Source organism: Chelonia mydas, chromosome 12 (genome assembly GCF_015237465.2).
Source record: "Chelonia mydas isolate rCheMyd1 chromosome 12, rCheMyd1.pri.v2, whole genome shotgun sequence".
NCBI classification, from domain to species: Eukaryota; Metazoa; Chordata; order Testudines; family Cheloniidae; genus Chelonia; species Chelonia mydas.
This window is the reverse complement of record NC_051252.2, coordinates 4,304,185-4,329,176: the sequence shown is the minus strand read 5'-3', so window position 1 is coordinate 4,329,176 and position 24,992 is coordinate 4,304,185. Positions and strand designations below refer to the sequence as shown.

The 24,992-nt window shown below is 48.7% G+C and overlaps 1 protein-coding gene across 2 annotated transcripts in view; it reads right to left on the bottom strand.

Moving 5' to 3' along the window:
* The window catches only part of TSNAXIP1 (translin associated factor X interacting protein 1), a 63,505-nt gene that overhangs the window by 5,437 nt on the left and 33,076 nt on the right, over nt 1-24,992 (bottom strand). Inside the window, exons 6-15 of one of the 2 annotated variants that reach the window (XM_037878171.2) lie at nt 21,137-21,333; nt 16,924-17,059; nt 15,107-15,276; nt 11,253-11,412; nt 10,822-10,952; nt 9,409-9,537; nt 8,317-8,478; nt 7,189-7,298; nt 5,730-5,853; nt 1,392-1,498 (exon numbers count right to left, since the gene is read on the bottom strand). In XM_037878171.2, coding sequence (XP_037734099.1) covers nt 1,392-1,498; nt 5,730-5,853; nt 7,189-7,298; nt 8,317-8,478; nt 9,409-9,537; nt 10,822-10,952; nt 11,253-11,412; nt 15,107-15,276; nt 16,924-17,059; nt 21,137-21,333 — 1,426 coding nt within the window. The remainder of the gene's footprint in view (nt 1-1,391; nt 1,499-5,729; nt 5,854-7,188; nt 7,299-8,316; nt 8,479-9,408; nt 9,538-10,821; nt 10,953-11,252; nt 11,413-15,106; nt 15,277-16,923; nt 17,060-21,136; nt 21,334-24,992) is intronic. The other variant, XM_043526381.1, reaches the window with a different exon arrangement.

Sequence of the window (24,992 nt, the reverse complement as noted above, 5' to 3'; positions counted from 1 at the left end):
CTCTCCCAAAGGTAATTACAATGGGAAAGGCTGCCTTTAGGAGGCGCTCTCCCGAAAGGTGACCCATTCCCTTTGGCGACACTAAGTGGAGGGCTGCTTTGAACACTGTCTGAATGGCTGCTAGGTGAGGGAGAGGGTTGAATTCTGAACGATCCCTCAGCTAGGCAGGTGCATGATGATTACTGCTGCTGGACAGCTAGAAATTGCACCCTCCCTGCTGGCCTGTCCCAGCACGCTGGTTTGCCTTGTCATAAAATCGTAGAATATCAGGGTTGGAAGGGACCTCAGGAGGTCATCTGGTCCCACCCCCTGCTCAAAGCGGGACCAATCCCCAACTAAATCATCCCAGCCAGGGCTTTCTCAAGCCTGACCTTAAAAACTTCAAAACTGGCAAGGGTAGGAGATTCCACCACCTCCCTACGTAACGCATTCCAGTGCTTCACCACCCTCCTAGTGAAAAAGTTTTTCCTAATATCCAACCTAAACCTCCCCCACTGCAACTTGAGACCATTATTCCTTGTTCTGTCATCTGCCACCACTGAGAACAGTCTAGATCCATCCTCTTTGGAACCCTGCTCCAGGTAGTTGAAAGCAGCTATCAAATCCCCCCTCATTCGTCTCTTCCGCAGACTAAACAATCCCAGTTCCCTCAGCCTCTCCTCATAACTCATGTGTTCCAGTCCCCTAATAATTTCTGTTGCCCTCCACTGGATGCTTTCCAACTTTTTCACATCCTTCTTGTAGTGTGGGGCCCAAAACTGGACACAGTACTCCAGATGAGGCCTCACCAGTGTCGAATAGAGGGGAACGATCACGTCCCTTGATCTGCTGGCAATGCCCCTACTTATACAGCCCAAAATGCCATTGGCCTTCTTGGCAACAGGGGCACACTGTTGACTCCTATCCAGTTTCTCGTCCACTGTAACCCCTAGGTCCTTTTCTGCAGAACTGCTGTGCCGAGCCGTTCGGTCCCTAGTCTGTAACGGTGCATGGGATTCTTCCGTCCACTTGGTCCATCTTGTCTGTTAGGCTGCATATGCCCTTTGGAGCAGGGGTTGCCCATTCTGCCTGTACAGTGGGGTCCGCCCCAATGGTGACCGCACACTACACATCCAATGCCTTTTGAGAGCTCCCAAAAGCATTTGGCCCTGTTCCTGCTGGCTCGCCTCTGTACTCTTAGGGCCCAGTTACTGCACTGTCCATTCTGAGTTATTATTACTCGCACTGGTTCATTCTCCACCCCCACCCGCTGTGCCCCATTCACCTGCCTGTCTCAGCACCCTGAGCTCACTGCCAGGCTGCTGCACCTGAGGATCCTGCGCCCAGCACAGGATTTCTTGGCAATCCAAGGGGGGAACAGAAAACGGGATCTGAATAGCTCAGCTACTCACGGCATGTGGCCCAGCTCATTCCTCAGTTCTCTCAGATACTCCTGCTTCTCGCTAGCATATTGGCTCCTGATCTTCGCAATGAAGGGCTCAGCGTTGCCCTCCTCGTCCTGCAAGAGACAGCAGGGCCCTTGGCACCAGAGCCTGGCTCTTGTGCACTGCTCCACCACAAGCCCCAGCAGAACACACTCCTGGGTGTATTAAAGACTTGGATCTGGAGGCTCTTAATGCATTGAAGCAGCATCCTTTGTGCCAGCAGGACTGGGGTGTAACCAGCACTCTGGCTGTGGGCAGCTGCTGCATGCACTGATCCCCACCTCTGCCAGCCACCTGGAGCTCTTTCGGAGAGAGCAAAGGTTTTGGGTGCAGCTCTCAGAATCCCACTCCCTGCTGGTTTCCTACCCAAGGCCAGCCAGAGCGCTGGTGTACTCCTCTGGCCAGCTAGCAGCATGCTGGGATGGCAACCTCTAGTGCTACTGGACTGAGAGGAGCTGAGCACAGTGGACATGAAGCAGGGCATGTGGAATGGAGGGTTAAATGCTGACCAAGCGTATGGAGTCTGGCAGGGGACTTCCAGTGCATAGGCAATGAGTGAGAAATGAGCAGGTAGAAGGGGCAGAAAATACAGACTTTGGGGATTGTGGGATAGAATTGGAGGACCATCAAAACCTGAGCTCTTCAGAGGCATCGTCACTGCAAAGTAGGCAGATCAGAGCCCACCTGGATTCTAATCTCTACCCCCATCTAGGAAAGCAAGCCCAGGCTGATGACACATATAAGCCTGGTCATGAGGGTTATACATGGGAACCGTGGGGTTTGGGGTAAGAGCCCAGGGTAAGCCTGCAGTGAGAACATACTGTAGGAGCGATGTTAGATTTTGGCCTGGGGGCCTGGGCAGGATCCCCTGGGAGAATAACATGAGGGGGAAAGGAGTCCAGGAGAGCTGGCTGTATTTTAAAGAATCCTTATTGAAGTTACAGGGACAAACCATCCCGATGTGTAGAAAGAATAGTAAATATGGCAGGCGACCAGCTTGGCTTCACAGTGAAATCCTTGCTGATCTTCAACATAAAAAAGAAGCTTACAAGAAGTGGAAGATTGGACAAATGACCACGGAAGAGTATAAAAATATTGCTCGGGGATGCAGGAGTAAAATCAGGAAGGCCAAATCACACCTGGAGTTGCAGCTAGCAAGAGATGTTAAGAGTAACAAGAAGGGTTTCTTCAGGTATGTTAGCAACAAGAAGAAAGTCAAGGAAAGTGTGGGCCCCTTACTGAATGAGGGAGGCAACCTAGTGATAGAGGATGTGGAAAAAGCTAATGTACTCAATGTTTTTTTTGCATCTGTCTTCACGAACAAGGTCAGCTCCCAGACTACTGCACTGGGCAGCACAGCATGGGGAGGAGGTGACCAGCCCTCTGTGGAGAAAGAAGTGGTTCGGGACTGTCATAAATATAAAGGGAAGGGTAAACACCTTTAAATCCCTCCTGGCCAGAGGAAAAACCCTTTCACCTGTAAAGGGTTAAGAAGCTAGGATAACCTCGCTGGCACCTGACCAAAATGACCAATGAGGAGACAAGATACTTTCAAAGCTGGAGGGGGGGGAGAAACAAAGGTTCTCTTTGTCTGTGTGATGCTTTTGCCAGGAACAAAAAAAGGAATGGAGTCTTAGAACGTAGTAAGTAATCTAGCTAGATATGCATTAGATTCTGTTTTGTTTAAATGGCTGATAAAATAAGTTGTGCTGAATGGAATGTAGATTCCTGTTTTTTTGTCTTTTTGTAACTTAAGGTTTTGCCTAGAGGGATTCTCTATATTTTGAATCTGATTACCCTGTAAGGTATTTACCATCCTGATTTTACAGAGGTGATTCTTTTGCTTTTTCTTCAATTAAAATTCTTCTTTTAAGAACCTGATTGCTTTTTCATTGTTCTTAAGATCGAAGGGTTTGGGTCTGTGTTCACCTATGCAAATTGGTGAGGATTTCTTATCAAGCCTTCCCCAGGAAAGGGGGTGTAGGGTTTGGGGAGGATTTTGGGGGGGAGGGGGGGTGACGTTTCCAAGAGGGCTCTTTCCCTGTTATATATTTGTTAGACGCTTGGTGGTGGCAGCAATAAAGTCCAAGGGCAAAAGGTAAAATAGTTTGTACCTTGGGGAAGTTTTAAACTAAGCTGGTAAAAATAAGCTTAGGGGGTTTTTCATGCAGGTCCCCACATCTGTACCCTAGAGTTCAGAGTGGGGAAGGAACCTTGACAGGGACTATTTAGAAAAGCTGGACGAGCACAAGTCCATGGGGCCGGATGCGCTGCATCCGAGAGTGCTAAAGGAGTTGGCGTATGTGATTGCAGAGCCATTGGTCATTATCTTTGAAAACTCATGGCAATCGGGGGAGGTCCCGGATGACTGGAAAAAGGCTAATGTAGTGCCAATCTTTAAAAAAGGGAAGGAGGAGGATCCGGAGAACTACAGGCGAGTCAGCCTCACCTCAGTCCCTGGAAAAATCATGGAGCAGGTCCTCAAGAAATCAGTTCTGAAGCACTCAGAGGAGAGGAAAGTGATCAGGAACAGTCAGCATGGATTCACCAAGGGCAAGTCATGTCTGAATAATCTAATTGCCTTCTATGACGAGATAACTGGCTCTGTGGATGAGGGGAAAGCAGTGGATGTGTTGTTCCTTGACTTTAGCAAAGCTTTTGACACAGTCTCCCACAGTATTCTTGCCAGTAAGTTAAAGAAGTATGGGCTGGATGAATGGACTATAAGGTGGATAGAAAGCTGGCTAGATTGTCGGGCTCAACGGGTAGCGATCAATGGCTCCATGTCTAGTTGGCAGCCGGTATCAAGTGGAGTGCCCCAAGGGACGGTCCTCGGGCCGGTTTTGTTCAATATCTTCATAAATGATCTGGAGGATGGTGTGGATTGCACCCTTAGCAAGTTTGCAGATGACACTAAACTGGGAGGAGAGATAGATACGCTGGAGGGTAAGGATAGGATAGAGAGGGCCCTAGACAAATTAGAGGATTGGGCCAAAAGAAATCTGATAAGGTTCAACAAGGACAAGTGCAGAGTCCTGCACTTAGGACGGAAGAATCTCATGCACCGCTACAGACTAGGGACCGAATGGCTCAGCAGCAGTTCTGCAGAAAAGGACCTAGGGGTTACAGTGGACCAGAAGCTGGATATGAGTCAACAGTGTGCCCTTGTTGCCAAGAAGGTCAATGGCATTTTGGGATGTATACGTAGGGGCATTGCCAGCAGATCGAGGGACATGATCATTCCCCTCTATTCAACATTGGTGAGGCCTCATTTGGAGTACTGTGTCCAATTTTGGGCCCCACACTACAAGAAGGATGTGGAAAAATTGAAAATGTCCAGCGGAGGGCAACAAAAATGATTAGGGGACTGGAACACATGAGTTATGAGGAGAGGCTGAGGGAACTGGGATTGTTTAGTCTGCGGAAGAGAAGAATGAGGGGGGATTTGATAGCTGCTTTCAACTACCTGAAAGGGGGTTCCAAAGAGGATGGATCTAGCCTGTTCTCAGTGGTAGCTGATGACAGAACGAGGAGTAATGGTCTCAAGTTGCAGTGGGGGAGGTTTAGGTTGGATATTAGGAAAAACTTTTTCACTAGGAGGGTGGTGAAACACTGGAATGCGCTACCTAGGGAGGTGGTGGAATCTCCTTCCTTAGATATTTTTAAGGTCAGGCTTGAGAAAGCCCTGGCTGGGATGATTTAGTTGGGGATTGGTCCTGCTTTGAGCAGGGGGTTGGACTAGATGACCTCCTGAGGTCCCTTCCAACCCTGATATTCTATGATTCTATGACTGAAAGAGCTCAGCTGAGAGAGACATGGCAGAGGAGACAGGTCCCTCTGGCTGAGAGAAGCCCAGGGTTAGGACGCACATACAGAGACAACAGGGACAGTGTAGACTCCTGCCAGGGAAGTAGAGTGGAAAAGACTTCCGTAGTCCTAAGAGGCTAGGAGAACTGTTCAGTTTTGTTTGGACTTGTTTATGATATCCTGGAAGGAATCTGAACTTAAGTGACTTGGCCGGAGGGCAGAGCCACAGAAGACTTGGGGCCAGAGACAAGCGGCCAGCAGGAGGTGCGGGAGGCAATGCCCCACACCAGAGCAAGGGTGAGTGAGCCATGTCACAGGCTTCTTTTACTCATCCTAAATGAGAGGGCGTGAGGTGCATTTTCATCCTCTGCAGGCTGCTTTCAGGATGTAGATTCTACAGTGGGGATTGCAGTTCCATTAGCACGTAGATTCAAACCATTCTTCCTTGGTGAAACCTAAACCAGAACCAGAAGAAAGACTAAAGAAGCTGCAGCCTACCTCCATGAATAAGGACCTGTAGTCAATGAAGTCCTCTGTGCTTTGTGCCTTGTACCTGCTTGCATCTATTAGCTCCTGGATCTGATCATTACTTTTCAAGGGACAAGCGGCCCTCAGTGCCAGGCTGTATGGAGAGAGAGAGGAGCATCACAACCACAGGTATGTGTGGCCCAGTAGCGTGTGCGTGGACACCCACTCGGAGCGTGACCAGGCCCTCCAATCAAGGGGTGCATGGCCGTGCAGGTGCATGGCACACACTGTTGGCTGTGCAGCACCCCCAGAAGCCAGCACTCCAGGAGCAGGTTTGCAAGAGCGCAGCATTCGCAATCAGGGCAGGGTCTTCAGAAGAGTTCAGCCCCTGTGCAGGCATCAAAACAAGGGCCACATTTGCAGTAGAGCTGAGCATGTGGGTGCGTGCTGGGTGCTGAGCTCTTGGGGAAATGTGGCCCAGCTGCGGGTGCTGACTGCCAGACAGTCTGGCCCCATGTGACTAGCAGCTCTGGAGAGAGGCACATATTCCTAGTAGAAGGGCTAGTGCATGTAGCTTCTGCCCCACTTCAATGAATCGTTATATCTGGAGATCTCCCAGGGAACCACTTAATCTGGCACTTGCCAGTTGCTACAACAGTTGGTTAACTGGGCAAGAATCAGCAAAAATGATCCCTAGAGCAGAATGTTCAGATGTGCTTTGTCCTCACAGTCAGTGCCAGATTTCCCAAAGAACCTAGGCTCCCATCTGGGCACCAAAATACGTGGCCAGACTCCAGCAGAGCTGTGCAAGGTGGGGGCCAAGTGCTTTTGCAAATCTGCTCTAGACTGTGGGTGCTGAGCACTTGGCAACCTGGCCCTGAACACTTCAGAAAATCTGACCCTGAACCTGGACTCATTTCACCAGTGCCAGAGTGTTACAGGGTGTCTCTGCCTGAATCTTGTAATACAGCTGTTAGCAGAGTGGTGAGATTCTGCCCTCTGATGGACTCCTAACTTCTGCTGAAGCCTCTGGCACTGTGCAGGGTTATCTGAGGTCAGAAGGTAGCCCAGGATGGAGATGCAGATGGTGCCAATCCCATGGAATTGGTGTTCTCTGCTGGCACATGCACAACTCTGGCAGATCACTCTGCCAGGGAGAGAACCAGTGAAACCTGCTGATGAAACTGGCCTTGCAACACAACTCTGCTTCGGACTAGTCCATTCCCTGCCATCACAGTGGCTTGGGGCACCTGTCTCTCCTGTTCTCTGCCTTTGGCACACAACAGTGAGTCTCCCAAGGACTACAATACTATGGTGTAACTGAGTTATTGGGCTTAATGTAGGGGTAAACTGGGTGCAATGGAATGGCTGGTGATTTACAGGAGGTCACAGTGGGTGATCGAATGGACCTGGCTGGCCTTAAACCCTAGGAAGCTCTAAGATCTTCTACCCTGGATGGCGGGGCTCAGACAGCTGCAGCACCTCTTACTTGAACTGTTCAGTCATGAGAGTTCCGCTGTTTGAGCTGTCGCTGGCCGTCAGCTCCTTCAGCAGGTTGGAGATTAGCTGGTTCTGGCCATGGTATAGTCCTTCATCCACCTGCGAAACAGGAAACGTCCACAGGTCATTGACAGCACCACCGAGGAGCTAGCCTCCCAATGTAGAAGGAAAGTCAGGGCAGTAATGGGGAAGATGGCACCACCCAGAGACAGCACGTCATTTCCATCCAAGCATCTTTTGGTGATTTACAAATCATTAAGCAAGCCAGATGATGCTCCCCCCGAGGCTGGTATTATAATCGCTTCGTATAGAACACCCATCCTTCCAAAGCAGCTTATGTGCAATGACATACTGGACCCGTGAAAAGCAGCCCTCTCTGGGGTGGAGCGCAGCAGCCAGAAAAACAGCACATTGCACGACACAGTGAGGCGTGGTGCTGTGGCAATCCCTCACCTTATTGAGCAGCAGACAGGACCTCTGCTTTGAAAGCTCCATATGCAATGAACCGCTGCATGCAAGTCCGCTTCTTAGCCAGAGGTTGGAGACTTTCATTGCCCTCATGGTTGATGGTATCCATGCCTCTCAACCACTCCTGAGCAGGACGTATGTAACTCCTGGGCTGCTGTTTCCATGCAGTATCCAGAGCATCATGTGTACGGTGCAGGAGAACTCTATAATGTTGTGGGGCATTGGCAGCTTAGGAGGAGTGCAACCAGAGGCATGAGGGAGTACAGGAGACTTTTGCATCTCCATAGGGTGGGAATGAGCCCCGTTGAGCTGCCCAGCCCAGGGGAGCACTGCAGCTGGGAGACGTGCTGTTTTGTGTACAGGGAGTGTAAAGGACTAGATGTCAGGGAGCGAAGGGGATTGTAAGTATGTAGCTAAGCAAACTGTGGCCCTCTGACGTCAGTGGGAGGATGTGATGTGATCAGTGCTCCTGAAGGAACAGGGGCCTTCCAACAGGAACCTGAGAGTTTCCACAACATGCTGAGTAACCTCACTCCCATTGTGAGCAGTGGGGTGTGCGGGTGCTCAGCTCACCACAGGGCTTCCCCCCAGTTCCCTCGCTCTCTCACAAGGAAGCAGAGGTAGGACACCAGGTTCCCAGGCCACTCACCTTCCCACTCAGTATGTCATAGAACAAGCTCATGGCTTCGTTTGATCGGTACAGCTTGATGTTTTCATAGATGGTGTAAGCCCATTCAAAGGCAGAGGCGTCTCCATACTTCTTCTGGAGGTAGTTAAGGAAGAACTCTGGAAGGCTGGATTGCTTCCCTTTCTGCCAAAAAACAAGACAGCTGCTCCAGAAAACAGGCTGAGGCTGATCCCTTCAGAGCTGCTCCTGAGCTCCAAACACCAGAGAAGACCCAGGCCACCTTCCTTCTCCTGAGGGTGTTCACAGCTGGATGAAGCACAGAAACTCCAGCTGTCCCCTGGATCTGAGCAGTGGATATCACTCCCCATCCCTAAACAGGAGACAGCTCAATGGCCACTCTTCAATTGGGAATGAGCACTAAATCCCCTCCTCCCACCCCACATTTGTAGGGCCCTCCCTGCCCCAGGTTGGAACCACACATTTGCACATCTTGCCCTCTGCCAGCACATCTGGACACTGCCATTCTGGCCAGGGTAGGGGGGGAAGGCTTTCCCCAAACCCACCAGGTCACCCCAGGAGCAGAGCACCCCTCACCCTACTGGCTAAGGAAGGGGCCTGATCTCTGGTCTGTAGAACCATGCACAGCACTGTTATTAGTGTCGTGCTAGAAGCTTCCCTGATTCTTCCTGCTGACCACAGTGACACTCGTAACTGCCTTAAGGTCCCCTTGTGCTCAGCTTAGTTAGTAGGCTGCACGGTACCTTGGGTGTGTGGTTTATGTCTGTTAGGCCCCTGTACCAGGATGGCTGGCACAACACCAAGGTACTGCTTGCCTAGCCATCCTGGAGACCTGGTTACAGGAGCACCATCACTCACCAGGGTAGCAGCAGGCAGGTACATCCCAGAAGTGACAGTGGGGAATGGGGGCTGGAAAACAGCAAAATGACTTGCTCCTACAGCATCCTCGGTTGACAGGGTCAGAGAGTGACACGAACTGTGGCTTAGGTGCAGCCCTGGCTTCCCAATCCCTTCCAGCCAGCAGGACTGTCCCAGTAGCTGACAGCAAGGAATCAAGTGGTTTTTAGTTATGGGGAAAAATAGGATAAAGAGAACCTGCAGATCTGCTGAAACTTTCTCTTTCCAGATCTCCTTCACGATGTTCACCACATCCTTTTTGTTTAGCTTCTTGTTCTTCACCTGGCCTTCGTACCTCAGGTACACAGGGACCTTGTCCCCTTTGCCCTAGATAATACAAGAGACCAACAGGAATTCACATCAGGTAGCAAAGAAGCTATTTCCATAGAATATGGAGCCACGGAAAAGGTTCATGTCTCGGGGTAAGCTCACAAGATGGGAGCCATCTGGGACAGGTTCTTTCATTCCCAGTGTTTCATAGGAAGTTCTGGTGCCACAATGAAGCCACAAGGGTGGACATGAGTCAGTTGGAGTCTGCACTAGGCGTGTCTCCTCTTTCCTCCTTGCAGTGAACTAGATCAAACCCTTGCTACATGAGTGACTCTCCTTGTGACTCCTGTCTCAACCCCATTGCACCCATGCAGCTGTGAACATGACTTCTGTGCATGCCTCACAGTACAGAACGATGTTCCTCTGACACAGATGGTGAGCGTGTCATGCAGGTGAGGCACACAGGCTGGGTAACCCTCCAGCCCATATTAGTGAATGGCTATTTCCCAGGGAGGAGTAACATTTCCCTGACATGGACATGCAGTTTGACGGCAGCGCCTGGCATCACTTAACATGGTGCGTGTTCTGGGGGCAGTTTAGAAAGTGGACTGAGTAGCTGCTAAAGAGAGTCCCTTCGCCACAAAGCGGGGGAGGGCCAAGGGCTTTAACATAACAAAAATGTGGGGACATCCTCCTGCAGTGATGCAGAGGACATCTGAGCAGAGGGTAAAACCATTCAAGCTCCTGGAGAAAACTAAGGAGGAAGAGACCTGTTGTAAGTGGGAGTCACCAACTCATGAGGGCAGGCGAAAGGAAATCTGAATCCACACGTGACAGATCAGCTGCTTAGTACAATGTAAACAGTCACAGCAACATCACCCCGGGTTCACCGAGCTGCTTGTTAGGGAGGCATCAGCAAGGAGATCTTTATATAATGCAGCATTTGTCACTTGTTTGTTTGGGGGCTAGGGAAGACACAGTGGCAAAGTGTGTCTATCACAGGTTACAAGCAATAGGCAGTGTCGGCAGGGAAAGGACACGCTTAGCCCAGTAACTCCTGGGCAACAATTCCTTAGCTAATACTTTGCACTTTCAGTAGCTGCTGGTAAATCTCAACTTGGAGATTTATCTCCTAGTAAGAGGGCAACAGGTTGTCCTTGGCCTAAGGTTTCCAGCAAATGATTACTCTAACAATCTGATCTTTATGTATCAGTACTGCAGTCATGAAAACAGCTGTGGAATTCTGAATGGGAAAGGCTCTTCCCTACTTTGCCAACAGTCAGATATGTATTACTGAGTCCTCTCACCAGAGCAAAGCAACCAAGAAAGAAACACAAATACCAGTCCAGGGAAGGAGTCTTTCTCCTTCAGCACTCCTGTTCCTATTTCCTCCAGAAGCACATCCACCAGCTGGTCACTGGTCTTCCCCTCTTCCAGATAGCTCCACCGCACAGGCCCACCAGAAATCACCTCTGTAAGAGCAGAAACAAACACAGCTGTTGAAGGAGGGAGAGCACTCCCAGCATGTCCTCCAGCTGGCGTTGGTGGGAGTTTTAGATTTGTACGGATCTCTATCGGTGCTCAGCCCTTATGTTAAACACCCAATACAAAAAAAGAGTCACTGAGCCCCTCCAGCTCTCAGCTCTACCCCCTCCATAAAAGCCTGTGTGGGGGAAATGGGGCTCTGCACTGTGCCCAGAGGTTAACAAATGCAGCAACTCACAGCACTTTGAGATGAGATGTCCAAAGCAAATCATCATCAACGATGGTACCTGCACATTTTGCCCAGTCAGGCCGGGGCGTGGAGCTGCGCTGAACTTGCTGGAGTTCGTTGTAGAAGCAGTCTCGCTCTTCCACAGTCTCTTGGTGGATTTCCAACAGAGTGTCATACTCCTTTTGGAGGTCATCAAAATCCTTCTGCAGGACTTCCATCTAACATAAGGGAAAGTAGGGCAGAGATAAACCAGTGCTGATGACTCCGGACTTCTTGCAGTTATTCAATCCCTTTTCAGACTGAATTTTAGACCAGAGCTGGCCAAAGAGCAGCATAGGCGAGCCCCGGTTAGTCCACAGCTTTCTAGAGTATGGCTGCTCATCTTCAGAATGGAGGTGGAGCCCCAGAATGCAATATTCCACTTGGCCACCCAGATCAAGCAGAGCATCTTTTGCGGGGACTTGTAGCCTCTGAAAGCTGCCACACTAATGGGAAATTGCTGCTTTTTAAAGGTGAACTGCAAAGAATTTTTGTAAAGGTTTTTTTTTTGGGGGGGGGGGGAGGGGGTTATGGGGCTTGAATGGTGCTTTATTTTTTGTTCTTTAAGAAAAAGGTCTTGGGGGCACTGTGCCTGTGGCAGACCAGGTGCCAGCTCATGCCAAAGTCCCCATGCCTCAGTTGAACACTGTCAAATACCTAACTGGGATCAGTCTGACTCCTGTGTGTATAGTGTTGTTAAAAGAGGTATTAGAATTTGTCAGGGTTCCTTCCCCACTCTGAACTCGAGGGTACAGATGTAGGGACAAGCATGAAAGTCCCCCTAACTTTATTTCTACCAGCTTAGGTTAAAGCCTGGTACGCTGCCGCCACCAAGCGATTTAACAAAGAATCAGGGAAGAGACCACTTGGAGACATCTTCCCCCAAAATATCCCTCCAAGCCTTACACACCCCTTTTCCTGGGGAGGCTTGAGAATAATATCCTAACCAACTGGTTACAAAATGGTCAAAGACCCAGACCCCTGGGTCTTGGAACAATGGAAAAATCAGTCAGGTTCTTAAAAGAAGGATTTTATTTAAAAAAAAAAAGAGAGATAAAAATCACCTCTGTAAAATCAGGATGGAAAATACTTTACAGGGTATTCAGATTCAAAACACAGAGGATCCCCCTCTGGACAAACCTTAAAGTTACAGAAAACAGGAATAAAGCTCCCTCTTAACACTGGGAAAATTCACATAAACCAAAAGAAAAACTAATCCGCCTTGCCTGGCTTACCTATACTGGCTGCAATATTGGAGACTTGGATTAGGATGGGTTGGAGAAGATGGATTTCTGTCTGGCCTGAGAGACTTGGGACTGAGAGAACAACCACATAAACAAAGAGCACAAACAAACCCTCTTCTCCCACCCCCCAGATTTGAAAGTATCTTTTGTCCTCATTGGTTCCTTTGGTCAGGTGCCAACCAGGTTATCTGAGCTTCTTAACCCTTTACAGGTAAGGAGGAATTTTAGGCTATCCTCATGGTTATGACAGTATTATAGAGGTGAGTTTAGTGTTTGGACATTACTGAATGCTTGTGAGTTGCTGCCTGCATTCATCTCACCTTATAACAGCTGTATCCCATATGATAAGGTAATGGTTGAGTGTTTGCATTGTAAGCCTATGTAAATCACCAGACGGAGAGACATTAACTAGTCTGAAATGCTGGCCTCCAATATAAGTTTTTATGTCCTGCCCAACAAGGAAGGCCCATCAACACCAGACAGACTAGAAAGGAACATTAAAGAAGGTATAAGACTTTGTTGTTTGCTCTCCTTCCACTGCATGAAGAGGAGTCTTGCAAGTGAATTCCTCCCATCAGTTGAGTTTGCATCTCAAAGCTGAAATGGGGAAGGGAATAAAAAGCCCTAAGAACAAGGAACTGTATCTTTATGCTACTTGGACTCCTGGGAACCACGATTACTAGGCATAAGCAAAAGTTCCCCAGCTGCTTAGCCTGGGTTAGCTCTAAAGGACATTCAGAACCTGCTTATCACAGAAGCTTCTGTTACTTTGGAAACTTAAGATTGTTACTCATTTGTGTGCATCTATGTTTAGGTGCTATAACCATGTAAATAAATCTTATTTCCTTTTCCTGTTAATAAAACTGAATATAGTTTATTATAGAATAGGCTACCAGTCTTGTCTTTGGTGTGAGATCTAAGGTGCAATTGACCTGGGGCAAGACAGATCGGAGCACCCCAGGGGGACTGTCTGTGACTCCATGGTCAGGCTGTTATTGTGCCTGAGGAGTTCACACTTCATAATTGGTTGCTGAAATCTAGGTATAGAACTGGAAGCTACATTGGGGTTTGTGCCCTGGTTCGTAACACTCTGCCCTGAGGTTGCAACCCGCGCTCTTGAATCAGTGCAGGACAGCTTGACGTGCATCTGTTTGTCACTTGAGAATATCTGGTCTGAAGTGACCTGTTTTTGCTATCTGTCCTCCTGAAGGGTGGAAGCACTAGCAAGATTATGACTGCAACCCAAACCTTGAGAGGGAGAGAAAGGGAGTTTTATTCACACCTTCATTGTTTATGACTCTGTTTATGATATCTATATCTCAAACTCCTGGGAGAAAAGTTCTCTTTGTGAAAGATCCAACACCTGCTTCCCTGTAACTGAAGGCTGAGAGCCTTTGCTCCAGCAAAAATAGATACATTAGAAATACTAGGCCTTATGTAATAACCAGGCAGAAAAGCTTCAGAAACCTGCCAGGCCTCAACCCCTCAGAGGGAAGCAAAACAGGTGCATGCACTATATATATTTTTTGCAGTTCACCTTTAATGCAAATTTGGGCACCCCCAAACTAGACCCCTTGCATAGATACATCAACTTTCTTCCAGTGCATCAGGCAGCTCTTTGCCCTTTCAGAGGAGAGGAGTTACTCCGAGCCAAGCCCCCTCCACACCCCCATTCTCTCCTTTGCACCCTGACCAATGGCAGGAATGATCCTGAAACAACCAGGAGCCTTGCTACAGATTGACTGAGTGATTCCTTGCTCTGGGGTCTAGTCCAGCTGGGAGCTGGGTTGAATGGCCTCTTCTAGCCTATGACAGCTCAGGAGCAGGGCTAAGCCTAGGACTTTGCTCCTGTGTGTGCACTGCAAGCCGAGTGCTCACACTGTTTGCTCTGAAAAGGAGGCAAACAAACAAAGCGAGCCACCTACAACAGAAGCTATTTAAGCCTTCAGTCCAGCTTGGGGAAATGTCTTCAGTCCACTAGCAGCATGGTGACCCTGGAGTCACAGAAGACTAAGGAACCCATTTCATATCTGAGGGAAATGCAGCAGCACCACCAAGCAGACACAGAAAACTACCAGCTGAGTGCTTCTTTCAGTAAGCAGAACTATGGAGAGGGCTGTGGTGTAAGATATACCTACTTCATTAACTGATTTCACCAGTGTTTTACAGCACTACACGCAGCTAAACTTGACTCTCTCTTATTAGCAGTAAGAGAGCCGGCTACGCAGTAGGATATTTATGCTAATCAACACCTATCCAACTCTGTCTATTACTGTTAATACACCATGGCAAAACCAACAGTGCTTTGAATCCAGAGGTTACAGCTGTTCAGAGATGGCTCTTTAATTGTTCTATGGGAAGCCCCAATCAAGGGGATGTGACATTTATTTGTGGGGAGGAATTAAACAATGTATTGAACCATTGCTAAGGCTGAGATCCAAACTGTCAACAGGCAGGCACTTCTGCGTTACCATTTCATCCCTACCTTATCTCCTTGTGCCAACAGACAAGAGCCAGGTGCAATGGGACAAGTTAGGGTTGGAGTGAGCACCTCCTGGCTTTACTTAGTCTAGCCTGCACCCCAAGATACAGGATGGTATTTGTGTGGCAGACACAGCCTTATGATCACCTTCTCAAACAGATCAGAATATTTTTTCTCCTGCGATTCGAAGTCTCTCCTGGGTACAACGTCTCCATAATCTGCTTTCATCGTGTTCAGCTCCACCTGGGCTTTCGTGAGGTCCTGCCGAGCTATCTTCAACGCCAGCGTTACCTTGACCAAGTCTTCACCCTTGACGTCTTTAAACAACAATCATCAATGCACAGTCAGATGGAGGGCCATGACCGCAAGCCCAGCTCTCTGGGGGCACGTTCTCAAGTGAGCGTTATTAAAGCCCTCAGAGGTTCTGATGTGCTGTCCCTACTGATGCAGGGCTGCAGTCCTGCTGCTCCCAGCTTTTGACAGTTCAACAGTCACATGAGTCTGGCTGGGTCTGGAGCCCATCTGCTCACGGCATGAGAATCTCCAGTCCTCTTGTGAATGTCAGTCCTGCCTGGGGGGGGAACCCCCATCTGACTGGCTGCCTTCCCCACTGCCCCACCTCCTGGGGAAGAGCAGCCAATCAGGGCTTCTGCAGGGGGCAGGCAGAACTCTCTCCCCTTTCCCCAGAAGCTGACACTGCACTCACAGGATGGGGGTGGAGGGAAGAGAGAACTAAAGAGCGCAGCAGCTCAGGGTGGCTCCATCCCTTCTTCCTCCCTCCCCTCCTGTGAGCAACAGGGGCAGGATGGTGCCTCTGCACCACCTGGAACACCCTGCCTCGGAGCGGGAAGGTGGATTGAAGAACCCAGGAGCTATAGGAGGAGCAAACGTGGGACTGGGAGGGGAGATCTGATGTGGGGCTGAGGAGGTGCACAGTTAATTGCTGGGCTGAATGAGGAGCAGATGTGGAGCTGCTCCTCCAGAATGGAGGAGGAGGAGAAAGGGGACTGGAGAGTAGCTGGAAGCTTCGCACAGCAGGGCCAGAATTTGGGAGACTCAGCAGTGCTGTAATGGCCATATACACAAGGGATGGGGGTGGGGGTGGGGGTGGGATCCCTCTCAATCTGCCCTTCCTGCTTGACTTGTGAACCACTGATAACTACTCTCTGGGAATGGTTTTCCAACCAGTTATGCACCCACTTTATAGTAGCTCCATCTAGGTTATATTTCCCTTGTTTGTTTATGAGAAGGTCATATGTATGTATTTATGCAAACACTTATTTGCATAGCCCTTCAATCCCCATTGGTGCCTCTGGCTGCTATTGTAATGCAAACATTCAATACTAAAATCAGGACTAATAAAGAACAAGAAGAAAGGCTACTTACCAGTAACTGTAGTTCTTGGAGTAAATTATCTTTGCGGACCCACAGTCCCTGCCCTCCTTACCCATATTCAAAGTCCCAGGCTGAATTTTGGGTTAGCGGGAAAGGACAGAGCAGAAGCAGGGATGTGCTGTCTTTGGGTCTGAACGTTCAAATCCATATATGGGGCGCTCATGTGGACACCTAGCTACTGCTTTCCAGCAAATTCCCAAACAGCAGCACTGGGGGTGACTCTGCAGGGGCCACCTACTCAATCACTATCACAGGTAAATAACCTGGCTGGCACAAACTCAGAGCAGTTTTGTAAACACAAATGCTCAAGATCCTTGACTTCCAGAAGGTTCGCTGGTTCTGAGGGATCGACCCTGCAGCCTGCCTGTCACAAGATCCTTGAGCACCAACAACTTCCACTGAAGTCAAATAGCACTAAGGGCTCTCAGCACCTTGCAGGATCTGGCCCTGGAATACCTGTTTCGTTAAGTAGCGAGTGAGGGCTGAGTCTTCCATGCAATGTTGGTTATATGGCTCTGGATTTGGGGCTTGTTGCAGGATAAGCTCTTACAAAAATTTGCTTTCTCTACCTTGGACTTGGCGAAGCGACATTTCCAACTGCTGATTGCGCATTTCATTCAGGTCTGCTAGCAGCAGCTTGCGTGCGTCACACTCATTAATGTAGCGCATGTATTCCTTGGCCATATTCTTCCGCAGCATGTTCACCTGCAGGGGACAGGATACTGGGCTGACCACTGAACTCAAGCTCTCAGATACTGTAGAAATGACCACCACTGAAAAGCCCATGAGAAAATTAATCGTTCTGTCTTCAGATCAGGGTTTGAATAGTGTGCAGTAATTAAGGCCTGGGGCCACACACAGAACAATGAGGAGAAAACTAAATATTGAAGAGCTGCTCATTCTCTGAGCACTGTCCACCCTGTGCACTGAATGAGGCAGGCTCCTGCGGGAAAACAGCATGTGATCATGTACTTAAAGCCTGTATCATAATGCATATGCACCAGGAGGTCAAATTAAGGTTGCAAAGGCAGCATTAATTTTGGCATTTCCTTCCTTTTGAGTGATTGACTTTGCAACCTTAATAGCATTCTTTGACTTTTTTTGGTAGTAACATTGTACATATACAAAGATAGCTTAAACCACCTTTGTCCATCTCCCTCCCCGCCCCACCCCCCCATCGTCTGAACTTCTGAGAGGCTTGGCACAGAATCTAGCCCCAGCTTCCATTCCCAGATCTGCCAGAAGCGACGTTGTGCAGCCTCTCTGTTACCCCAGCTGTACAATGCAGGGGCATGAGGCTCTGCTCATCAAGAAGGGCTATGAAGTGCACAGAACCATAAGCACCAGTCAGTGAGGAGCTGAGACTGGAACTCATGGTCTGCGCCTGCCTGGTGCCCAGAACTCCTTCCCCCAGTGGTTAAAACAGACTGAAATAGGAGCGAGTTTTCACTGCACAAGCCAAGGAGCAGTAAGTGGGGTGGCGAGTTGCACCTTCAAGCCAAGTAGAGGAGGGGGAGTTTGACCTTTTGCATTTAGAGAGTGCTGAGCTTCCCACACTTACCTTTACTTGCGTAACCCCTGCCTTTCCCTAGCCCAACGGGGTGACAACAGCTGCTGCTGCACCATCCCCCAGTCAGGAGTTCTAGCTCTGTGGCTGCAAGAAGCATGCTTAGTGTGGAGGGACAGCATGTTCGGAAGCACTGTGTGGCTGGAGCATGCTCAGTGAAGATGGACTGGTTGGAGATTTTAGCTAAAGTTCAACTAAGTATGTGCAAATAGTGATGCTCTGTAGTCATAGGTCAGCTAAATCTGGGTGGATTTTCATGAGGCCAGCAAAAGGCACTTCCTCAACCCCTGCCCCATTTAAAGTTCCCGCTTCAAACCCTGGAGGTGCTAGAGCTCCTTAAAGATACAACTGAATATATCTTTTGACAGTGTCAAAACTATACCCATTTTCTCCTAACTTCTCTTTCAGAAACAGCTGTCGTGGAGTCACCGGCGTGCTGCTCTGGAACTACTTCATACGAAGCCAGTCAGGACTCTGGGGGAGCTGCCTCCGCTCTCTGAGCTTACTGTCACCTGGGCAAGAAGCTTACACAGCTTCGACCTTCCTGGGTCTGACCTCGGAGCATTCAGCATCCCCTTCCACACTGTGCGCTTCCCGCAGTGAGTCCTCCCAGGCGGGGCTCATGGGGAAGCCAGAGGGCCCTGCACCCCAACTCCGCAGTCAGACAGGACTCTCAGGCAGTCAGTAAAACAGAAGGTTTATTAGTCCACAAGAACACAGCGTAGGACAGAACTTGTTAGCATAGAAATCAGTGACTTTCAGCCAAGTCCATCTTGGGGGGACGGGAGCCCAGAGCCAGGGCTCTGCTTCTCCCCCTGTGTCATAAGCCAGCGGAGACTGACTGGCTGCCAGCATCCTGGGCCCTGCCCTGCCCGTGACTCCTCCTCTGGCCTTTGTCTCGCTTCCCAGGCCAAGAATCAGCGCATCCCCCTCCTAGGTCTCAGGTTACTATCGCATTGGTACAGGCAGCGGGAGCAGCCTCCGCAAAAGTCACACCCCCTATTCCCACCACCTAGACATTGGTGCAATACACAGGGAAACTGAGGCACACACAGCATTCATGCAAAACAGTGAGACTCACATAGGCTCACATACAACATAACCAGGGGAAATCCCCACTTCGTCACAACAGCTTAACTCAGTTCTTGCTGAAATTTAAAAATATCCACGAGGCAGTGTGATGGGGTGTCCACCCCACACAAGGCTGAAGGGGTTAAGGTAGCTACATGGGCCAATTAACCCCCTTGGCTGCACCGGGAGGATGAGCCTGGGAGCAACTCAGACTAATTAGAGACAAGGCTCTGCGGGACAGGAACTGGAGGGGCCTGTATAAAATCCAGGAGCTGAGAGCAGCTGTGGGTGGCAGAGTGAAAAGCTACAGTCACTCCTGAGGTGAGAGACGGCAAGGTAGGAAGCAGCCCCAGGATAGGACTGTACTGACCTTGACTGCTTGTTGTAAGGTCCCTGGGCTGGAATCCTGTGCAGAGGGCATGCCTGGATTCCCCTCCCAGCCACTGGAGAAGTGGCACCATTAAGGGGGCAGTGAAAGAGAAGACTGCCTAGGACAGTGGGTCCTGAGAGATTTTGATACAGTGGAAGGGGAGGACAACAGGGACTTGGTCAGAGGACCAAGCCACAAAGTGGGAGCAGATGAATCCTGAGGGCGTGAAAGTGCTGGAGTACAATTGCAGGAAGTGGTATTGACCTTGCAGAGCAAATCCCCAGATGGGGCCAGAAGGAAGTGCTCTATCAGTGAGTAGAGCACCCCGGTGACAAACAGACACCTCATATTCTAGCCTGAGCAGTTTGTTTGACAAAGTTATAAGCAACTGAAAACTTATAAATGGAAAATGTTAGGCAAGCCTTCACTGTAAGTGTCACTACCAGCATCACCTACAATAAAATGAATGATAGATACAATATGGACAGGTAGAGACAGGTACACCCACACCCATAAATGGAAGTGAGAGTCATGTGACAAACTTTGGAGCCATGAGGTCAATTGCATTTCACATGCACTGCTGACCGGCTCTCTGCCCACTAACTCGCCTCCCCTGGGACTCATCTAGTATTCCACAGTTCTTAGCAAATTAAGCCATTTTAAATATTTCCTCCTTCTCCCCGAAATGGGGATTTCCCCACAGAAAATCAATCTGCCCAAAATCCAGGCCAGAAACATCATTTCTAGATGTAAAAATGTCATGGCTTTTTTCTGATCTGATCTTCATCCCACTGGAAGAGGGAGAATTAGAGCAGGACCCAGTGGTCACTTCCAGCTCTGCAGGGCCATGAGACATTGGTGTTTATCATCAAGACAGTTTTTAGATCTCTCTTAGATTACTACTAATAGGCTAATACTAATACTCTCTAATACTCTCTTTTAGATTACTCTAATAGGTTTTGTTATGTGGTTGGTATAAACATTTTCTCAACACTCGTGAGGGAGGATCTAAATAACTCATTTGTGGCTTTGTCACGTGTCAGTAATGTGCCCATCCCATGTATTGTGTACACAGACACAGTGAAAAGTATTGACATGATGGCTGGGGAAGACACTGCCACAGGGCCGCCCAGAGGATTCAGTGGGCCTGGGGTCTTTGGCGGCAGGGGTTCTTCTGCTCCAGGTCTTCGGGGCACTTCGACAAAGATATGGAGCGGAAGGACCCCCGCTGCCGAATTGCCGCCGAAGACCCAGAGTGGAAGAAGCAACAGTGGGTCCTTCAGTCCGGGTGTGTTCGGCAGCACAGAAAGACCCCTGCTGCCGAACTGCCGCCGAAAACTCTCGTGGGGGCCCCTGAAAACTCTTGTGGGGGCCTGGGGCAAATTGCCCCACCCCTCTGGGCAGCCCTGCACTGCCACCTCTAGGTTTGGCAGTTCATAGCCCTGGCACCCCTGGGCTTGCTGCATCAGTTATGAAAGTGTAAAAATTGCTTGAGCCCTGACACCTCTTTCATTACAAATTAAGCACCAGGGAAGACAGACCTACATCCACAACTCAGAAGAGTTTTGACAGCGTAGCACAGTGGAACGTGCCATCTGCAGGGAACGCTGTGATGGAGACCTCTGCATTAGCACTGAATCAGGCTGAGCATGCCAAATCATCAGCACCTTATGAGGCCTATGGCTGCTCCCATTGATTCAGTGGGAGCAGGATCGGGCTGTCTGGGACTAGATGCATAAGGCTGGGGTGGGAAACATCTGGTTGACCATTTTACCTGAGTCTGCAGGGAGCCCTTCTCCTCCTTCATTTTGTCGATAAGCTTTAACAAATACAGTTTCTCTTTCTTCAGCTTGGTTATTTCAGCTTTCTCCTCCTCCTGGAGGGCCACGATCTGCCGGGTGCACTCATCTGACACACACACCAGCATTGCCTTCAAGGGCTCCAGGGAGCGGATCTTCTCCCTCAGGTGAGCTAAAGGAGGAAAGGGTGAGCTCTCTAATTAAGGACTCAACAGGGCTATGGAATTAGGCAGAAGAGTCAATCTAAGAACTACTGTTCAAGACTGGAACCTGGGACAAAACCAGCAAGTTTTTCCTCCACCTGCTATGGTGAACAGCTGAGGGCTGGCTTTCTTTGGCATTCTAGCTTCTGGGACTGTATTCTGCTGATCTCTCTTCCTACAGGTCTAAGCTCCATGTGGGCTGCTGATCTTAATTCACTGCTATTTATATTAAAAAGAAAAGGAGTACTAGTGGCACCTTAGAGACTAACCAATTTATTTGAGCATAAGCTTTCGTGAGCTACAGCTCACTTCATCGGATGCATAAAGTGGAAAGTACAGTGAGGAGATTTTATATACACAGACCATGAAAAAATATACATTGTAAGGAGAGTGATCACTTAAGATGAGCTATTACCAGCAGGAGAGTGGGGTGGGGGGAGAGAAAACCTTTTGAAGTGATAATCAAGGTGGGCCATTTCCAGCACATTTCCAGGAGTTAACAAGAACATCTGAGGAACAGTGTGTGTGGGGGGAGGGGGTGGGTGGGAAGGAATAAACAAAGGGAAATAGTTTCACTTAGTATAATGACTCAACCACTCCCAGTCTCTATTCAAGCCTAAGTTAATTGTATCCAATTTGCAAATTAATTCCAATTCAGCAGTCTCTCGTTGGAGTCTGTTTTCGAGGTTTTTTTGTTGAAGGATAGTCATTTTGAGGTCAGAAATCGAGTGACCAGAGAGATTGAAGTGTTCTCCGACTGGTTTATGAATGTTATAATTCTTGACATCTGATTTGTGTCCATTTATTCTTTTACGTAGAGACTGTCCAGTTTGCCCAATGTACATGGCAGAGGGGCATTGCTGGCACATATCACATTGGTAGATGTGCAGGTGAACGAGCCTCTGATAGTGTGGCTGATGTGATTAGGCCCTATGATGGTGTCCCCTGAATAGATATGTGGACACAGTTGGCAACGGGCTTTGTTGCAAGGATAGGTTCCTGGGTTAACCATGAATTTAAAACTCGATCTCAGACCTAAAGGTCGCATTATTAAAACAAAAAGACTTCGAAAACAGACTCCAACGAGAGACTGCTGAATTGGAATTAATTTGGAAATTGGATACAATTAACTTAGGCTTGAATAGAGACTGGGAGTGGTTGAGTCATTATTCCAAGGTTCCTGGGTTACTAGTTCTGTTGTGTGGTGTGTGGTTGCTGGTGAGTATCTGCTTCAGGTTGGGGGCCTGTCTGTAGGCAAGGACTGGCCTGTCTCCCTAGGTTTGTGAGAGTGATGGGTCATCCTTCAGGATAGGTTGTAGATCCTTGATGATGCGTTGGAGAAGTTTTAGTTGGGGGCTGAAGGTGATGGTTAGTGGCATTCTGTTATTATCTTTGTTGGGCCTGTCCTGTAGTAGGTGACTTCTGGGTACTCTTCTGGCTCTGTTAATCTGTTTCTTCACTTCAACAGGTGGGTATTGTAGTTGTAAGAATGCTTGATAGAGATCTTGTAGATGTTTGTCTCTGTCTGAGGAGTTGGAGCGAATGCGGTTGTATCATAGAGCTTGGCTGTAGACGATGGATCGTATGGTGTGGTCTGGGTGAAAGCTGGAGGCATATAGGTAGGAATAGCGGTCAGTAGGTTTCCGGTATAGGGTGGTGTTTATGTGACCATCGCTTATTAGCACCGTAGTGTCCAGGAAGTGGATTTCTTGTGTGGACTGGTCCAGGCTGAGGTTGATGTTGGGATGGAAATTGTTGCAATCATGGTGGAATTCCTCAAGGGCTTCTTTTCCATGGGTCCAGATGATGAAGATGTCATCAATATAGCGCAAGTAGAGTAGGGGCGTTAGGGGACGAGAGCTGAGGAAGCGTTGTTCTAAGTCAGCCATAAAAATGTTGACATACTGTGGGGCCATGCGGGTACCCATCGCAGTGCCGCTGATTTGAAGGTATACATTGTCCCCAAATGTGAAATAGTTATGGGTGAGGACAAAGTCACAAAGTTCAGCCACCAGGTTTGCCGTGACATTATCGGGGATACTGTTCCTGACAGCTTGTAGTCCATCTTTGTGTGGAATGTTGGTGTAGAGGGCTTCTACATCCATAGTGGCCAGGATGGTGTTTTCAGGAAGATCACCGATGGATTGTAGTTTCCTCAGGAAGTCAGTGGTGTCTCGAAGACAGTTGGGAGTGCTGGTAGCATAGGGCCTGAGGAGGGAGTCTACATAGCCAGACAATTCTGTTGTCAGGGTGCCAATGCCTGAGATGATGGGGCGCCCAGGATTTCCAGGTTTATGGATCTTGGGTAGCAGATAGAATGCCCCAGATCGGAGTTCCAGGGGTGTGTCTGTGCGGATTTGTTCTTGTGCTTTTTCAGGGAGTTTCTTGAGCAAATGCTGTAGTTTCTTTTGGTAACCCTCAGTGGGATCAGAGGGTAATGGCTTGTAGAAAGTGGTGTTGGAGAGCTGCCTAGCAGCCTCTTGTTCATATTCCGACCTATTCATGATGACGACAGCACCTTCTTTGTCAGCCTTTTTGATTATGATGTCAGAGTTGTTTCTGAGGCTGTGGATGGTATTGTGTTCTGCACGGCTGAGGTTATGGGGCAAGTGATGCTGCTTTTCCACAATTTCACCCTGTGCATGTCGGCGGAAGCACTCTATGTAGAAGTCCAGTCTGTTGTTTCGACCTTCAGGAGGAGTCCATCTAGAATCCTTCTTTTTGTAGTGTTGGTAAGAAGGTCTATGTGGATTAGTATGTTGTTCAGAGGTGTTTTGGAAATATTCCTTGAGTCAGAGACGTCGAAAATAGGATTTTAGTTCACCACAGAACTGTATCATGTTCGTGGGGGGTGGACGGGCAGAAGGAGAGGCCCTGAGATAGGACAGATTCTTCTGCTGGGATAAGAGTATAGTTGGATAGATTGACAATATTGCTGGGTGGGTTAAGGGAACCATTGTTGTGGCCTCTTGTGGCATGTAGTAGTTTAGATAGTTTAGTGTCCTTTTTCTTTTGTAGAGAAGCAAAGTGTGTGTTGTAAATGGCTTGCCTAGTTTTTGTAAAGTATAGCCAGGAGGAAGTTTGTGTGGAAGGTTGTTTTTTTATGAGAGTATCCAGTTTTGAGAGCGCAGTCTTAATCTTTCCCTGTTTGCTGTAGAGGAAGTTGATCAGGTGGTTCCGCGGTTTCTTTGAGAGCGTGTGGCACAAGCTGTCAGCATAGTCTGTATGGTATGTAGATTGCAATGGATTCTCTCTGGTCACTCAATCTCAGACCTAAAGGTCACAATATTAAAACAAAGACTTCAAAAACAGACTCCAACGAGAGACTGCTGAATTGGAATTAATTTGCAAACTGGATACAATTAACTTAGGCTTGAATAGAGACTGGGAATGGATGTGTCATTACACAAAGTAAAACTATTCTCCCCCCTCAGCCCCCCACTGCTCCTCGGACGTTCCTGTTAACTGCTGGAAATGGCCCACCTTGATTATCACTACAAAAGGTCCCCCTCCCCGCTCTCCTGCTGGTAATAGCTCATCTTAAGTGATCACTCTCCTTACAGTGTGTATGGTAACATCCATTTTTTCATGTTCTGTGTGTATATAAATCTCCTCACTGTATTTTCCA